The 18,897-nt window shown below is 42.8% G+C and overlaps 1 protein-coding gene across 1 annotated transcript in view; it reads left to right on the top strand.

The window, feature by feature from the left end:
• RYR3 (ryanodine receptor 3) overlaps window positions 1-18,897 on the top strand; it is a 481,354-nt gene that overhangs the window by 100,523 nt on the left and 361,934 nt on the right. The window contains exon 19 of the mRNA XM_043549389.1: window positions 3,731-3,923. Within this exon, the coding sequence (XP_043405324.1) occupies window positions 3,731-3,923 (193 nt within the window). The remainder of the gene's footprint in view (window positions 1-3,730; window positions 3,924-18,897) is intronic.

Genomic DNA, 18,897 nt, shown 5'->3' with positions numbered 1-18,897 from the left:
CTTTTTGAATCTTGTTATAGTCTTGGCCTTCACAACAACTTCTGGCAAGGAACTCCACAGGTTGACTGTGCGTTTGTGAAGAAATACTTCCTTTTGTTTGTTTTAAACCTGCTGCTTATTAATTTCATTTGGTGACCCCTAGTTCTTGTGTTATGAGAAGGAGTAAATAACACTTCCTTATTTACTTTCTTCACACCAGTCATGATTTTATAGATCTCTATCATATCCCCTTTTAGTAGTCTCTTTTCCAAGCTGAAAAGTCCCAATCTTATTAATCTCTCCTCCCATGGAAGCTGTTCCATACCCCTAATCATTTTTGTTGCTCTTTTCTGAACCTTTTCCAATTCCAAGAGATCTTTTTTTTATGTGGGGGCAACCACATCTGCACGCACTATTCAAGATGTGGCCGTACCATGGATTTATATAGAGGCAATATGATATTTTCTGTCTTATTATCTATCCCTTTTTTAATGTTTCCCAACATTCTGTTGGCTTTTTTGACTGCCGCTGCAGATTGAGTGGATGTTTTCAGAGAATTATCCACAATGATGCCAAAATCTCTCTCTTGAGTGGTACCAGCTAATTTAGACCCCATCATTTTATATGTATAGTTGGGATTATGTTTTCGGTGTGCATTACTTTGAATTTATCAACATTGAATTTCAACTGCCATTTTGTTGCCCAGTTACCCAGTTTTGTGAGATCCCTTTGTAGCTCTTCGCAGTCTGCTTTGGGTCTAACTATCGTGAGTAGTTTTATATCATCTGTAAATGTTGCCACCTCACTATTTAACCAGATAAAAGTGTTCTATAATGCTAAGGACTCTTGGAATGTTAAGTGGGGAAAAATGATATGTGATCATATAATTAAAGATTCTATCATAATGCAAACTCACAAGGGGTCTGAAATAGGGTTGCCTGTACAACCTTAATTCTGACATTTATGACCTTTTGTGTGCTTGACTTTGCAAGTTTAATAATGTTTTTTTAATGTATGTTTTTGTGTGTTATATGATATAAAATACATATATGCATGCTTCCATATCCATTTTACTTTTTATGCTTCTGTCATATAAACTTATCTCAGATGGTGGAAATAATGGTGAGGAATTTTTGTGGGGATGCCCATCTTTAGAATACTGCAGGAAAAACATGTTGAATAAATTATTCCATGAAAAAATGGCAAAAAGTACCAAATAGCGTATTCAGTGAGTACTATTAAAGCAACTTTATCCTTACTTCACTGTCCTGAGTTATACTTAATGTAAATTATGAGAGTGCTTCCATTTGTATTCTGGAAAGATATAAAATCTTGGTCCAGAATGTTGTAGAGGGCAACAACTGCAGTAGATACTGCTCTTGTGAAAGCAGTTTCAGGTTTTACACAAGACTCTTGGAATAAACTGGGAGAGATGCTTTTGGGAGTGGTTAGTGCTTTGGAATCATTTAACTAAAGATCCTAGTTAAATGCCTTAATGCCAAATGTATATTAAACCAAGCTTCTTGGTATCTTAGGACACACAAGTTAGTATTGCTGAAAAAATGTATTATTTTTAGTCCTTTAAATGTGCCAGTTTGCCTTTTTGTTGTGTTAAATATTAAAATAAAATGAGGATTTTCAAAAATGATGAAATGGGAATATGCAAGGATGATTCTTATAGCCCCAAGTGGGCAAGACAATCTCCAGATGCTCTTGATCCAGACTATAGTGACATTACCTCTTGTACACAACCTACTATCACTGAATTGTGGCCAAGTTCTCGACCTTAGCCCTCTCAGTCTCCACCTTACAGCATGGATGTTGAATGGCTAAACCCATTGGAGAGGGGCTGCTCTCAACAGGTTCAAAATATTCTCATCAGTAGCAGATAATTTTCCATTAGGGTAACTTATCTTGCAAAATGGAAGAGATTTTCTCTCTGGGCCACTTGGCTCCATCATCAAAAACACAGGTTCACAGTATCTTGGAATACACATTGCATTTGAACAAGTTAGGCCTCTGTGTGAGCTCCATAAAGGTTCATTTGGCAGCCATCTCTACATTCCACCTTCTCATTGAAGGATGTTTGCTCTTTTTGCATCCCATGGCTGGAAGATTTTTAACAGGTTTACCTGGGGGTTTATCCTCCTATTTGTTAACACATTACCCGGGATTTTAACTTGATATTGATAAGGCTCATGGGACCACTGTTTAAGCTACTGGTCTCCTGCTCTTTTCTTCAGCTGTCTGCAAAGACAATGTTCTTTTTAGTGCTAATATATGCTAGAAGAGTGGGAGAGTTGAAGGCTTTGATGGTGGGATTTCCATCTTTTATAAACATAAATTTCCTTTAAGACCTCACCCTAACTTCCTGACAAAAATGGTATTGGGTTTACGTTTGAATCAATTGATTAATCTACAGAAATTCTTTCCAAAGCCTCATAACCATAAGGTTGAAGACACTTCACACACTTGATGTGTGACTCTTTCTATGCTGATCGGACTGTGATCATCTCCAAAACTGTTTCTATCATAAACAGAAGAGAATGAGAGGTCAGGCAGTTTCTGCACAGAGGATCCAGAAATGGATAACTCTTTGCATCACAATTTGTTATGATCTGGCTACCTCTGTGGCACTTTTAATTAACATCCCAATCATGGAAAATTATAGAGCTGCTACATGGTCTTCATGCTGCCACCAAACATTATGCTATGAGAGCTTCCAGAGCTGATGCTGACTTTGTAAAATCTGTCCCCCTGCCTTTATTTAAGAATAATTCTAATTCCCACCACCTAAAGAATTACTGGTTGGGATCACCTGAAGTAGAATATATATGTGCACAAACAATCGAAGGAGAAAAAAATGGTATCTTAACTATACAGTAATTTGTTGTTCTTCAAGATGTGTTGTGCACATATATTTTCCATGAACCCACCTTTGTGGTCTGACATCACCAAGATACTAGTTTAAAGGAAATGGGAGGAGGTCAGGTGACTTTGCTGTTTTCATGCCTCTAGCTGAGGGCATAGATACACAGGGCACATGCACCGCCCCAAGAGGTACTGCCAGGTAAACATCTCCGACTCAAGTGCAGTGGGTGTGCACACACCTGAAATGGAGTATATATGTGCACAACACATCTTTAAGAACAACAGTTATTGTGAAGGTAAGTAACCATTTTTGTGGTTACTTGGAAGTATGAGAGTTATATCCCCTCTAATTTTATTTAGTCCTCTAACTGCAGATGCTCTCGTTATTCCTATAAATATTTAATCCTGTCCATGAATTAAGTTAATTATAATGCAGTGGGAACTCTGATATTTCATGAATAACTGAAATAAGACCTAAGTACTTGGGCAGTAGGTATTAAAATTACCTGCCAATCACTGTTAGCTTTATACAGGCAAAGGCTTTTGAGTTAGGTCATGGTATGAGCACACATTGCCTGAGCTGAGCATATTCCTTTTTGCTAACAGCTTCAAAGGTCTCAAACAATTTGGTCAGTTCACGCACTGTTCTGCCACTTATCAGTCTGGAGAATGTAGCTCATTGTCTGTGTCTTAAAGCAAAAACAGTCACAAAGCAGATGAAGACAAGGTTATGTCTTCATGTCTGAAAGAAAATAAATTATTTGAAATAGCTTGTGAGGCTGTCAAAATATTTGTGTCGGTATAGTTGCTATTGTGTTGCTAACCCCTTAAATACAGGAAATTGTTCAAAGCCTTTCTCCCCTAACTCCTTTCTCATCAGGTCGAGTACCCCGAGCTGTAGCGTCTGTCAATCAGCATTTGTTGGCATCTGATGACGTAGTTAGCTGCTGCTTGGATTTAGGGGTGCCCAGTATTTCATTCCGCATTAATGGGCAACCTGTACAGGGAATGTTTGAGAACTTCAGTGTCGATGGACTTTTCTATCCTGTGGTGAGCTTCTCTGCAGGTATCAAGTAAGTGCTTGATCTCTTCCTATTAATATTTTGGGCTTTTTGCCGTGCTGTCATGCTGACATGTTTAACATACATGATTTCTTTTATTTTATTGCTTAGATACTCTACTACTTTCAGTCAGGGAAAAAATACATCCATTTGTTTGGAGACTAGTTGGTATGGAGTTGGAACGTGGAGCTTTTGATCTCTTGGTGATTGATTTGACAATGATTGAAATCATTATCATTTGATGGCTTTTTGGTGACTTAGAGGAAGTTAGTTTGGTCTCAGTCCAATTATCAGTGGACAAGTATCCACTTCAGAAACACAGCACCACAACTGGCATTAACTGAAACTTTGTTGGCAATCTCAAAAAGAGGTGAAAAAATAAATGATCATGAAGACTAAACTCCCTTCTCACACTACAGAACTTGAAGAACAATAGTGCTGCAGTATGGGAAACCTTATATACTCTACTGCTCATTCTCCATGTGTTTTATAGAAAAAAAATGAAGACGTTTGACTTCAGAACCGTCAGTCTGGCACCTTTCACCACACCTAAACTCAGTTCCAAAAATATTTTTCAAGTGTGATTCTACTCTCAAAAGTCACTGGGAAAAAATAGTACCCTCTTTCTTAAGAGAGCTGATTAAACTGTTAAGTCTGTTTACTTCAGTGACTAAAATAAATTACTAATATTAGCATTGTTAACATTACAGAGCTGCATAGTAGACAGTAAGGTGGATTCTATTCTGGCTTTTCAATGATCATCAGAATTGTTACCTAAATTTCCAATCAGTTACACCTGTGCAGACCCGTTAGGCACAGGAAGCTCTGGGGGCCTAATTTACGCTTTATTACTGTTTTGATTTGCAAGTAGGAAAGAATGAAGCCTGACTTTCAGAGCCCAGGATCATTCTGCAAGCAAGGAAATAACTGAGAGGGTGTGATGGTGTGTAAAAGCTCTCTGCTGAGCTAAGATAAGAAGGGATTAATGGCTTGGCCTGAAGTTCTGTGGTTCTTGCAACACATGCAAGAAGTATCAAGCCTAGAGGGAATAATCAGGAAAGGAACCAGCAGCAAAGGAAAATAACAAGGTGCAGAGGGCACGGGCACCTTTGCAGAGGGGGAGTCTCTCTATAGGCCTGGAACGAATTGAATCCCACAGTTGTGAGACCTACATCCCACCCAGAATAGAAAGGAAGAGCAGTGGGGCTTACATTAGGGAAGAAAAACTCAGGCTACAGATGATTCATCCATTTAACAATTAGGAAAAGTGGCTAGGTTTTCCTGAGATAAAGGAAGTCTGAGGACCAGCTGTATGTGGGCTTTTTCCAAGGAGCTGATTTCACAAATGTTATGAAATGGGAGAACTCCCAGGCCTCTCCAAACAGAATAATCAGAGGGCCTGGAAAGAGATGAGGAGTGAGAGTGGGTTTTACTCTCTCTCTGGAACCGACATTACTCTCTACCCAATTTAGGGCGTAGATGGACAAGAGCTAGTTGAAAATTTTCAGAAGGAACAGTTTTCCACTGGAAAATGCTGATTCAGTGGAATTAAGCCATTCTGTGGGAACAGTCAGGAGGAGCACACTTCATCAGCCTTTCTGATTGGCTGCTCCTCTGCAGCCACTTTAGGCTGTCTGGAGGACTTCTCTCTGCTCTACTCTGGGGAAGGATGATGCAGGACCACGAGGCCTCCATCAGGGGGCCTCCAGACCTAGTCCACTCTGCCACATGCTTCCTCCTTCAGGCTTGTGGCAGTGGTTCTTGCACCCATCAGTCAGGGCATACTCCACTTGGGCTGCTTCTGGCTCTCTTCAGCCTCTGGCTCTTGGGCTACCTCTGCCTCTGAATCTGGCCTTCTTTGGCCTCGGGGTCTGGCTCTGGCTCTGCCCAATAAATACTTAAAATCTTGCCTGTTTGCCGCATCTGCCTCTGGCTCTTGCTCCCTTCAGCCTCTGCCTCTGTTGTTTTACTGCTTTTGCCTCTGCCTCTGCCTCTGGCTTCATTGTCTTACTGCTTTCTGCCTTGGCCGCTGGCTCTGGCTCCCTTTCAGCCTCTGGCTTTGTTGTTTTACTGCTTTTGCCTCCGCCTCTGCCTCTGGCTTCAGTGTCTTACTGCTTTCTGCCTTGGCCGCTGGCTCTGGCTCCCCTTCAGCCTCTGGCTCTGGCTTTGTTGTCTTACTGCTTTCTGTCTGGCCTCTGGGCCTCCTTCAGCGTCTGCTTCTGGCCTCACACAATAAAACAGTTAAAAGCTTGCTACAGTAAAACAGTTAATTCTAACCTAGCCCCCTTTAGACAAGATCGGTCTGAAGATCCCACTTCTGGTACCGGAATGTGACAGGATCGGCACCTACCTCTCACTGGTGCCCCCCTTTCTCTGGTCAATATGCCTGCAATCAGTTTTTTTCATGGGGCAGCACCCACCTCTCCCAGGTGCCCCCCCTTTGGTTGGTTGATTGGGTGTAAGCCTGATTTTGGTTTTAGTTCGTATATCGGGGTGGCTCCTGCCTCTCATGCACAACCTCCCCTCCCCCAGCTGATGGTTCTCTTGGCGGGTCTTCAGTGACTCAGTCCTCCAGCCGAGCCACATATGTTGCCCCCCCTTCCGGAGTATACAGGCCAAGTTCTTATCTTGGCCCTGGTATGGGACCATAGCTTTAAGGCTTCTCCCAGAGGCACTGCCTTCTTCAAGCACCTAGCTGGGGCCCATCTCAGTACCCGCAACTGGTGGTGTTTCAGCAGGCCTCCCAGACCAGCGAGGCCTATCTCGGTAGCTTCGCTGGCCTGGCCAGGTTCGGTGTTCAGTCCCACTGGGCTTCAGCCTGCCTGCACTGACCTTCCACTGGTCCTGCTGCTCTTCTTGCCAGCCAGGCATCCAGACTTCAGCAGCCTTCTCTGGGCTTCAGTCCCGTCTGCGGTACTGCTGCTCTTCCAGCCAGCCAGTCACCCAGTCTTCACTCCTTGAACTCCACACAGCAACTGAAATTCTCTGCTCTGCTGCTTGTCTTTTATATAAGGCCCTTCTGGCCCCAGATTGGCTGCTCCATGAGCCCCTCTGATTGACTGTTCCTCTGCAGCCACTTTAGGCTGTCAGAAGGACTTCTCTCTGCTCTACTCTGGGGAAGGGTGATGCAGGGCCATGAGGCCTCCAGCACGGGGCCTCTGAATCTAGTCCACCCTGTCACACAGCCCCACAGACTTTTACCTCTGGGCAATATTGCCACAGGCTGATGCTCCAAGGTTGAGACCCCAGAATCCCTGACAGCCTCCTATATCTCTTCCTCCTCATCCCAATCTCCTGACTCAGCATCACGGTGAGATTTTGCATCTGGTGCTCAGCTCCCTGCGTCTCATGGCATGGGTGCTTCATGGTTAGATGAGGAGAAGGAGGAGGAATGATGTTCGGAGGCAGTCCAGCAAAACTTGCTTAATAGTAGAAAGTCCTCCACCAGAGTGGCCTATTTGGCCAAGTGGAAGCAGTTCTCAATGTGGTTGCTAGCCCAGGGAGTTCAGTCACCAGGGATTAAAGAGATCCTCTGGGCTGACCTAGCCCCACCCTGTTATACCTCCAGTTAATGCCAGTTTTGGAGGGAAAAGGAAAAGAAAGTGTGGCTCAGTTTGGGGCTGACTGGCAAAGGGCAGGAGCTAACCACCTCTGTAACTGAGGGGAAGGATCACTAACCTGCCTGCCAATGCAACCATCTGAGAGGAAGCACTGTCTCCCAACCACAGGAGACTCTGGAGGAATCCAGCACCAAAGAAAACTGAGGGGTGAAGCCTAGGGACATTGTGGGGCTCGGCCTCCCCAGTGTGCAGCCAATTGCCTGAAGCAGCCTGGGATTGTGACGAGGTTCTGTTCAAGGCCCACAAGAGGACCCTACAGGAAGCAGGCCACCCAATTAAGTGGACTAGAGGGGCCATGCTCCAAACAGAACAGATTGGTAGGAAGTAGCCCAGGACTGGGACCTGGTGAAGAGTAGGGTCTAGGTTCCCCTACCTTCCCCCCTTTCCTTAAAGACTGAGGACCCACAACCAAGTAGGGGGCCAAGAACCATGCACTCTAACCAGTAGGTTGCCTGGGCCTCCGGACCACTCAGTAGAGATGCCTTGAATTCAGGACATCTTGGAGTACCCATTGCACCTTCAGTCTTCTGGTCTTGCACTTAGTTCATTGAGAGTCATCTGGCAACGATTTCTGCACTTCATCCACCCATCCATGAGAAGTCAGTGTTTTTTAACTCTATGCTTGTGAGGTTCTTGAAATGAGTCACTTGTAACCACCCACTGCTAAAAGAACTACTGTATTTCCTTTGTGGAACCTTAATGCTGTCTTAGCTGCTTTTAAGGGACCTTGTTTGAGCCTCTGGCAACTTCTTCTTTCTCCCTTTGTGTCAGAAAACTGCTTTCCTTGTAGTGATCACATCTGCAAGGAGTGTGTGCGAGTTGCAGGCTTTGATGGCAGAGCCTCCTTACACACAATTTTCCAAAGACTGTAACCCTGCAGCCACACCCTAAGTTTTTTATCTGAAGTTATTTCTCTTGAACCAAGTTATGTCTACCCTACCAGAGTTCTTCCCTAAGTCACATTCAGCCCCAGATGAGCAACATCTTCACACTTTGGCTATCAGGCAATGTTTAGCTTTTTACCTGGGTAGAACTAAATCTTTCCATTCTTCATCTTGTCTGTCTGTTTCATATGCAGATTGAATGAAGGGGCAAGCAGTCTCCCTGCAGACAGTCCCCAGGTGGATACCTTCCTATATCATGACAGCATACAAAGTACCTCAGATTGCACCTCCCCATAGGCTGCAAGCTCATTGCATGAGCGCCCAGGCAACATCAATAGCATTTTTAAAGTGATACTCCTATACTGGCATTTGCAGGGCTGCCACTTGGTCCTCTACATACGTTACACATCACTATTGCATCCAGATCAGATGTGAACTTTGGGAAGGCAATCCTGCAGTCCTTGGTTAAATAGCCCACCTCCTGCAAGTACTGCTTGTGAGTCACCTACATGGAATACATGGCTGCATCTGTTCAAAGAGGAAAGAATGGTTACTTACTTGTACTGTAACCTGTTCTTTGAGTTGTGATGAAAATACGCATTCCACAACCCACCCCCATCCCCTATGTATCAGAGACTGTGATCTGGATGTTGGGTACGAAGGAACTAAGGGTGGTTGGAGCAGCACCACCTTTATATAGCCAGGGTGGGACTAGGGCCACAGGGTGCAAGTACTACCCTTATGGGTACTGCTAGGCAAAGTTCTCCAGTTTTGGTGCACTGGGCACTCGCATGCCTACATGGAATACGTGTCTGCATCCCATCTCAAAGAACAGCAGTTACATTACAGGTAATTATTGCCACATCAAAAGATTCTTAGAGAAGTCTCACTCATTCCTCTTGTGATACACAGGTTCCCTTCTTGGAGCTTGAATTTGGTGCTAGGAGCCTTAACAAAACAACCATTTGAACAACTACATTTTTTCAGCCTAATTTCTCTCTCTCCAAATTTCTTTCTTAGTAACAGTCACCTCAGCTAGAAGGGTATTGGAAGTTGGAGCATTTTCTATGGAGCCTCATCTATGTATTTTTCATAATGACAGATTCTTTGTCTGGACCTGTCACTTATTCCAAAAAGAAATACATCTTTCCACGTTCTTTTCTCCTAATCTAAGCATCCCAAGGAGATTGAATGTCATAAATTAGGTGTCAGAAAAGTACTTAAAATCTATCTCAAGAACACAGCTCTTTTCATTTTATATGACTCTCCAGTTAAAGGGAAGAAAGCCTCTAAATCCTCTATTACAAGGTGGATTAAGGCAGAGGTTGCTGAAACCTATAGAGCATTTGGAGTGAATTCACCAAATAATGTTACAGCCCACTCCCTGAGGGGTTCAGCAACCTCTTGTGCAGAGAGGTCTTGCACTTCATATGAATCTGTAAGGAAGCAACGTGGACATCAGTGAACACACTCACAAAGCACTACAAGTTGGATTTCCTTTCTTCTTCAGATGCAGCTTTGGGGAGAATCATAGGACTGGAAGGGACCTCGAGAGGTCATCTGATCCAGTCCCCTGCACTCATGGCAGGACTAAGTCTTATCTATACCATCCCTGACTTAACCTGCTCCTAAAAATCTCCAATGACGGAGATTCCACAACCTCCCTAGGCAATTTATTCCAGTGCTTAACCACCCTGACAGTCAGGAATTTTTTCCTAATGTCCAACCTAAACCTCCCTTGCTGCAATTTAAGCCCATTGCTTCTTGTCCTATCCTCAGAGATTAAGAAGAACATTTTTTCTTCATCCTCCTTGTAAAAACCTTTTATGTATTTGAAAACTGTTGTTATGTCCCCTCTGTCTTCTCTTCTCCAGACTAAACAAACCCAAATTTTTTCAATCTTCCCTCATAGGTCATGTTTTCTAGACCTTAAATCATTTTTGTTGTGCTTCTTTGAACTTTCTCCAGTTTGTCCACATCTTTCCTGAAATGTGGTGCCCAGATCTGGACACGATACTCCAGTTGAGGCCTAATCAGCATGGAGTAGAGCGGAAGAATTACTTCTCGTGTCTTGCTTACAACACTCCTGCTAATACATCCCAGAATTATGTTTGGAAACAGCATTACACTGTTAACTCATATTTAGCTTGTGGTCCACTATAACCCCCAGATCCCTTTCAGCAGTATTCCTTCCTAGGCAGTCATTTCTCATTTTGTATGTGTGCAACTGATTGTTCCTTCCTAATTGGAGTATTTTGTATATCCTTATTGAATTTCATCCTATTTACTTCAGACCATTTCTCCAGTTTGTCCAGATCATTTTGAATTTTAATTCTAGCCTCCAAAGCACTTGCAACCCCTCCCAGCGTGGTATCATCCACAAACTTTTTAAGTGTACTCTCTATGCCATTATCTAAATCACTGATGAACATATTGAATCAACCCGGACCCAGAACTGATGCCTGTGGGACCCCACTAGTTATGTCCTTCCAGCATGACTGTGAACCACTGATAACTACTCTCTGGAAACAGTTTTCCAACCAGTTTTGCACCTGCCTTATAGTAGCTCCATCTAGGTTGCATTTCCCTTGTTTGTTTATGAGAAGGTCATGTGAGACAGTATCAAAAGCTTTACTGAAGTCAAGATATACCACGTCTACCGCATCCCCCACTATCCACAAGGCTTGTTACCCTGTCAAAAAAAAACTATCAGGTTGGTTTTACATGATTTGTTCTTGACAAATCCATTCTGACTGTTACTTATCACCTTATTATCTTCTAGATGTTTGCAAATTTTTTGCTCCGATATCTTTCTGGTTACGGAAGTTAAGCTCACTGGTCTGTAATTCTCCGGGTTGTCCTTATTTCCCTTTTTATAGATTGGCACTATATTTGCCCTTTTCCAGTCTTCTGGAATCTCTCCCATCTTCCATGACTTTTCAAAGATAATCGCTAATGGCTCAGATATCTCCTCAATCAGCTCCTTGAGTATTCTAGGATGCATTTCATCAGGCCCTGGTGACTTGAAGACATCTAATTTGTCTAAGTAATTTTTGACTTGTTCTTTTTCTATTTTAGCGTCTGATCCTACCTCATTTTCACTGACATTCACTATGTTAGACGTCCAATCACCAACCTTCTTGGTGAAAACTGAAACAGTGAAGTCATTAAGCACCTCTGCCATTTGCACATTTTCTGTTGTTATCCCCAACCCCCTCCACCCATCCCTCGTTGAGTAATGGGCTTACCCCGTCCTTGGTCTTCCTCTTGCTTCTAATGTATTTGTAGAATGTTTTCTTGTTACCCTTTATGTCTGTAACTAGTTTGGTATTGTTTTTTGCCATGGCCTTTCTAATTTTGTCCCTACATACTTGTGTTATTTGTTTATATTCATACTTCAGAATATGCTGCCACAGCATTTATCTGGGGTCAGTCCCCATGTACATTATTTGAACCCTCTCCCCCAGCCCCTTTCCTGGGGGTGAATACTGCTTTGCACATCCTGCAGTACAGACTACTTATCTGTGAATTTTCTTTCCAATACCCTCTGATGTTCTTGCCCACCTGGAGAAGATTCATTTTTCTTAGAATTATAGCTTTTTCCCTCTGTTTTCACAGATTAGAATGGAAAATACATGCTTCTGTAAAGGAATATTTGTTTGTTCCCTAAGTCTCTGTTACAAGGGTCACAAGTTAAATTTAGGTGACTAAGGGTTTGTCTACATGACCACTTAGTTTGCAGCAAGCTGGCGGGTGAATCTATCTAAAGCTAGCCTGCTAAGATCTAACTGTCCCTGTGGACTTGCTGATGTGCCCTAAAAGTTTCTGTGTGTTTCAAACATGGTAATCAGAGCATACTAAGGAACTGTGCACATTAGGAGGGTCTACAGGACAGTTAGTATCGGCAGACTAGTGCACAGTAGATTCACTTCCCAGCTAAAAGTTGGTGTGGAGAAGCCCTTATTGTAATATATTCAGTTAGTATTTTTCGGCTTTGGAAGCTGTCATTTTTGGTTCTCCACAGAAGGGTGATCCTGGCTCCAGGCTGGCTGTCAATCTGTGCTCTGCCTCCAACTAGCAGGGAGAGGGGGAATGCCCACAGTACAGACTGTTGGACATGGAGGGTATTAAAGAAAATTCACAGGTAAAAAGGAAAATTTTGTGGAAACAGCTGAACCATTTGGCTGAAACACACACAAAATTCAGCCTGAGGCAGATACCTGACATGGAAAATTTCAGCCTGAATGGTTATAGTGTGTCCAAGTTATAAACAGTTGAAACTAAAGTTTTATAATGGGAAGTGTGGAGCAACATGAACTGTGGGCAGCACTACTATCTCCTCCTATGATAACATAACACCGTTGGAATTCAGATAATCAAGGAAGGGATTTAACCAGCACCACTGTCTTGAGAACTCAGTTTCTTTAAATTTATTCAGATTCATTTAATCTCTGTTTAAGATAGCATGAAGTGACAGAAGAGAAGTCTGAGACTAAATTAAAGTGCGCTTTCTAACACATTTATATATATCACAGCTGTTCAGAGGATCTGAGAAACTAGAGGGTCCAGATGTTTTGACATGAAGAGTCAATATGTTTAGAGATAAGTGCCGTGTGCAGTTAGTAGCTGAACAGGTGGTATGTTAAATACTGATACCACAGAGCTCTCTATTTCTCAGTCCCGTTCTGTATCACAGAATAATATTAGCTATTTGACATTCTTATCATTCATCCTAGAAAAATCATGTATAATGGAGAGAGCTGTAATCGCAGCTGTCTGGGATATTGAGGAATATGTTTGAGAAAAATATGTCCAATTGAATTATAAGATTTTTTTCAATTTCAGTGCTGAGCCTAAATTCTCTCTTGGCTAAATAATTTACTTAACCTTTTGAATAAACTGCAAATCAAGAAGCTTATATGTTTCTAATATACTATTACTAGGTAATATTATGCCAGAATCAGAAATCCTGTTCACCGTTTATCTATGCTATCTCCATTAACTAAAAATAGAAATTGAGAAACCAGGAAATAAAAAAAAAATCATAAACTATTTTTCATTAACTTAAAATGAATGGAGATAGGCAAATGTAATGGGAATATCTACACTAAGGAAAATATGTTGGAAGATCTTATGAAACATGCCATGTTGATGACCGTGGTTTCCCCTTTAGCAAAAGCAAAGTGCCAGTGGAAATTTCCCCATAAAGATGTGCACCCCCTTCCCTACACAGATTTAGCCTCGGATTTACAACAGGGCTGCTAAATACAGGTAGAATGGTGATTTAATGCTAACAATAGTAGTGCAGTAAATGAACCTGGAAGGAAGGAATACCAGCATCAGATATAACTAATTTTCTGGTGCTTGCAATCATTCTTCATGTGTTCAGTGAAAGCAGATAGGAAGGAGAATGGGATGTACTCAAGCTGAAAGGAGCAGAAGCAAAGTGAAGGTAAAAACAAAGAAGAAAAGAGCAGTAAAAAAATTAGAGGAGAATAGGAATACAGGAAAAGGAGGGAAAAAAGAGAAGGAAAGAGAAGAACAGTAAAACTAGAAGAAAGCCATAGAAGTGAAAACTTTATATAGAAAAAAGGATGGAACCTGATAGATGTGAATACTTGAAGGATTTTTAGGTTGTATGGGGGGAAGAGTTTTGGATAGTCCCTGTTCTTGTTCCACTGTTGTTCTTCTGTCTCCAGCTGAAGCTTATTACTTTTTTCATACATCTTTTTTCTTCTTTTTCCTGAATCTGCCTCACTCTTTGTCATTGGAATTGTATGGGCACAGGGATCTGTCACATTTTGTTCCTAATTTGCCCAGATTGGCCTATCATGGAGAAGGGTTAGGAGTGTGGTGGGTATAATTCATTACATAATATGATATAATATAAATCATAATTCATTACAAAGCCATTTGCACATATGCATGGGATAAAAGTAAAAGAGATATAAAAGTTTGGTTGACAAAGGTAACTTCATAGATATAATATATTTAGACTTTTCTGAGATGTTTGGTTTAATACAACACAACATTATGATTTAAAAATTGGGACTATGCAACATCAGTAAAGCATTATGTTAAATGGATTAAAAACTGGATAATCTCAAAATGTAGTTGCCAGTGGACAATCATCATCAAATGGAGGTATTTCTAGTGGGGTTCTGCAGGGGTTCAACATTTTCATCAATGATCTTGAAGTAAATATAAAATTACTGCTGATGAAATTTGCAGAAGATACAAAGATTGACAGAGTGGTAAATACTGATGAGGACAGGGCAGTTATTCAGAGCAATCTAGAGCACATGGTAAGCTAGGTCCATTCAAACAAAATGTGTTTTAACACAGCTAAATGTAAATTTTTACATCTAGAACAAGGAATGTAGGCCTACTTACAGAATGGGGGATTGTATCCTGGAAAGCAATGACATTGAAAAGGATTTAGGGGGTCAGAATGGGTAAGCAACTGAACACAAGCTCCTAGTGCAAAGCTGTGAGAAAAAAAGGGCTGATGTGACCCTTGGATATATAAACAAGGGAATAATGAGGTGATTTTACCCCTGTGTATATGGCACTAGTATGAGACTGATGATTAAATATGCCTAGCACAGTGGGATCTTGGTCCGTTACCAGCAATGGCGGATTGGCCACTGGGACCCGTGCCCAGGCGCCCTGGCCAATTGGGGGGCCCTGGAAAAATGGGTGCCCCTGTGCCATGACCCACTTTGCCTGCCTGGCCCTCCTGCCAGGGAGCAGAGTCTGAGGGTGGGTACTTCCCCCACCCGCCTGGTGCTCCATCTGGGGAGCGGGGTTGGGACACGGGGCTTGCTCCACTCCCCAGCAGGAGCACTGGGTGGATGGGTGGAGTGGGGCACGCCCTAGCACCCTGACCCTACTCCCCAGATAGAGTGCTGGTGGGCGGAGCGGGGCAAGCCCCTGTGCCCCAACCCCGCTCCCCAGATGGAGCGCCAGGTGGGCAGAGCATAGCATCATAGAAGATTAGGGTTGGAAGAGACCTCAGGAGGTCATCTAGTCCAACCCCCTGATCAAAGCAGGACCAATCCCCAACTACATCATCCCAGCCAAGGCTTTGTCAAGCCTGACCTTGAAAACCTCTAAGGAAGGAGATTCCACCACCTCCCTAGGTAAGGTAAAAAAGTTTTTCCTAACATCCAACCTAAACCTCCCCCACTGCAACTCCTTTTTCTGTCATCTGGTACCACTCAGAACAGTCTAGATCCATCCTCTTTGGAACCCCCTTTCAGGTAGTTAAAAGCAGCTATCAAATCCCCCCTCATTCTTCTCTTCTGCAGACTAAACAATCCCAGTTCCCTCAGGCTCTCCTCATAAGCCATGTGTTCCAGTCCCCTTATCATTTTTGTTGCCCTCTGCTGGAACCTTTCCAATTTTTCCACATCCTTCTTGTAGTGTGGGGCCCAAAACTGGACACAGTACTCCAGATGAGGCCTCACCAATGTCGAATAGAGGGGAATGATCACGTCCCTCGATCTGCTGGCAATGTCCCTACTTATACAGCCCAAAATGTCATTAGCCTTCTTGGCAACAGGGACACACTGTTGACTCATATCCAGCTTCTCGTCCACCATAACCCCTAGGTCCTTTTCTGCAGAACTGCTGCCAAGCCATTCGGTCCCTAGTCTGTAGCGGTGCATGGGATTCTTCCCTCCTAAGTGCAGGACTCTGCACTTGTCCTTGTTGAACCTCATCAGATTTCTTTTGGCCCAATCCTCTAATTTGTCTAGGTCCCTCTATATCCTATCCTGCGTATCTACCACTCCTCCCAGTTTAGTGTCCTCTGCAAACTTGCTGAGGGTGCAGTCCACGCCATCCTCCAGATCATTAATGAAGATATTGAACAAAACCGGCCCCAGGACCTACCCTTGGGGCACTCCACTTGATACTGGGTGCCAACTAGACATGGAGCCATTGATCACTACCCGCTGAACCCGACAATCTAGCCAGCTTTCTGTCCACTTTATAGTCCATTCATCCAGCCCATACTTCTTTAACTTGCTGGCAAGAATACTGTGGGAGACCGTATCAAAAGCTTTGCTAAAGTCAAGGAATAACACATCCACTGCTTTCCCCTCATCCACAGAGCCAGTTATCTCATCATAGAAGGCAATTAGATTAGTCAGGCATGACTTGCCCTTGGTGAATCCATGCTGACTGTTCCTGATCACTTTCCTCTCCTCTAAGTGCTTCAGAATTGATTCCTTGAGGACCTGCTCCATGATTTTTCAAGGGACTGAGGTCAGGCTGAGTGGCCTATAGTTCCCCAGATCCTCCTCCTTCCCTTTTTTAAAGATGGGCACTACATTAGCCTTTTTCCAGTCATCCGGGACCTCCCCCGATCACCATGAGTTTTAAAAGATAATGGCCAATGGCTCTGCAATCACATCCACCAATTCCTTTAGCATCCTCGATGCAGTGCATCCACTTCCATGGACTTGTGCTCATCCAGCTTTTCTAAATAGTCCCAAACTACTTCTTTCTCCACAGAGGGCTGGTCACCTCCTCACCATGCTGTGCTGCCCAGTGCAGTAGTCTGGGAGCTGACCTTGTTCGTGAAGACAGAGGCAAAAAAAGTGTTGAGTACATTAGCTTTTTCCACATCCTCTGTCACTAGGTTGCCTCCCTCATTCAGTAAGGAGCCCACACTTTCCTTGGCTTTCTTCTTGTTGCTAACATACCTGAAGAAACCCTTCTTGTGACTCTTAACATCTCTTGCTAGCTGCAACTCCAAGTGTGATTTGGCCTTCCTGATTTCACTCCTGCATGCCCGAGCAATATTTTTATACTCCTCCCTGGTCATTTGTCCAGTCTTCCACTTCTTGTAACCTTTTTTTTGTGTTTAAGATCAGCAAGGATTTCATTGTTAAGCCAAGCTGGTCGCATGCCGTATTTACTATTCTTTCTACACATTGGGATGGTTTGTTCCTGCTACCTCAATAAGGATTCTTTAAAATACAGCCAGCTCTCCTGGACTCCTTTCCCCCTCATGTTATTCTCCCAGGGGATCCTGCCTATCAGTTCCCTGAGGGAGTCAAAGTCTGCTTTTCTGAAGTCCAGGGTCCGAATTCTGCTGCTCTCCTTTCTTCCTTGTGTCAGGATCCTGAACTCGACCATCTCATGGTCACTGCCTCCCAGGTTCCCATCCACTTTTGCTTCCCCTACTAATTCTTTTCGGTTTGTGAGCAGCAGGTCAAGAAGAGCTCTGCCCCTCGTTGGTTCCTCCAGCACTTGCACCAGGAAATTGTCCCCTACACTTTCCAAAAACTTCCTGGATTGTCTGTTCACTGCTGTATTGCTCTCCCAGCAGATATCAGGGTGATTGAAGTCTCCCAGGAGAGCCAGGGCCTGCGATCTAGTAACTTTTATTAGTTGCCGGAAGAAAGCCTAGTCCACCTCATCCCCCTGGTTTGGTGGTCTGTAGCAGACTCCCACCACAACATCACCCTTGTTGCTCGCACTTCTAAACTTAATCCAGAGACTCTCAGGTTTTTCTGCAGTTTCATACCGGAGCTCTGAGCAGTCATACTGCTCTCCTATATACAATGCAACTCCCCCACCTTTTCTGCCCTGCCTGTCCTTCCAGAACAGTTTATATCCATCCACGACAGTACTCCAGTCATGTGAGTTATCCCACCAAGTCTCTATTATTCCATTCACATCATAATTCCTTGACTGTGCAAAGTCATAATGAATTTGCAAAATAATAGTTCTATGACAAAAGAATGCGATGCTTTAAATGCAGACGTGATAATACTGCATGATAAAGCAAGAGAAACTAAAATATAAGCAGGAAAGCTCTTAGATAAATAGGTATGTCTGCAATAAGGATCTGCTCCAAATCCCACTGACTTCACTGGGAGTTGGTTTGAGCCTCATGAGCCGAGTACAACAAATTGCCTTTTCTTATTTATTCTCTCTTGTCTTTCCACCAGTGTGAAAATTCCTATATAAAAGTGAAAAGAAAAGGAGTACTTGTGGCACCTTAGAGACTAACCAGTTTATTTGAGCATGAGCTTTCGTGAGCTACAGCTCACTTCATCGGATGCATATAAACTGGTTAGTCTCTAAGGTGCCACAAGTACTCCTTTTCTTTTTACGAATACAGACTAACACGGCTGTTACTCTGAAACCTATATAAAAGTGAAAATAAGGTGTTAAACTTAGATTTATGAAAAATATTGACTAGTTCTTATATATTGCTCTTGTAGCGCTTATGATTTGTATTATAACTAGTGACTTTCATATCTCTTTCTAATTACAGTTAAATTCTGTAGCATCTTAGCTATATTACAAAACTTTTTTAAACTGACACTTAAATATCTATAACAGCTACAATATTCCCAAATTCATTGGTGGTGTTATTGCAGTTTGTTTTCTTTTATTGTCAACTAACTTGGTTGTGGTTACTTATTAACCTAGTTATTTACAGTTTATTGTGATTAATTTGTC

Source organism: Chelonia mydas, chromosome 6, assembly GCF_015237465.2.
Source record: "Chelonia mydas isolate rCheMyd1 chromosome 6, rCheMyd1.pri.v2, whole genome shotgun sequence".
NCBI classification, from domain to species: Eukaryota; Metazoa; Chordata; order Testudines; family Cheloniidae; genus Chelonia; species Chelonia mydas.
The sequence above is the reverse complement of the archived record's forward strand: the minus strand, read 5'-3'. Positions and strand labels throughout refer to the sequence as shown.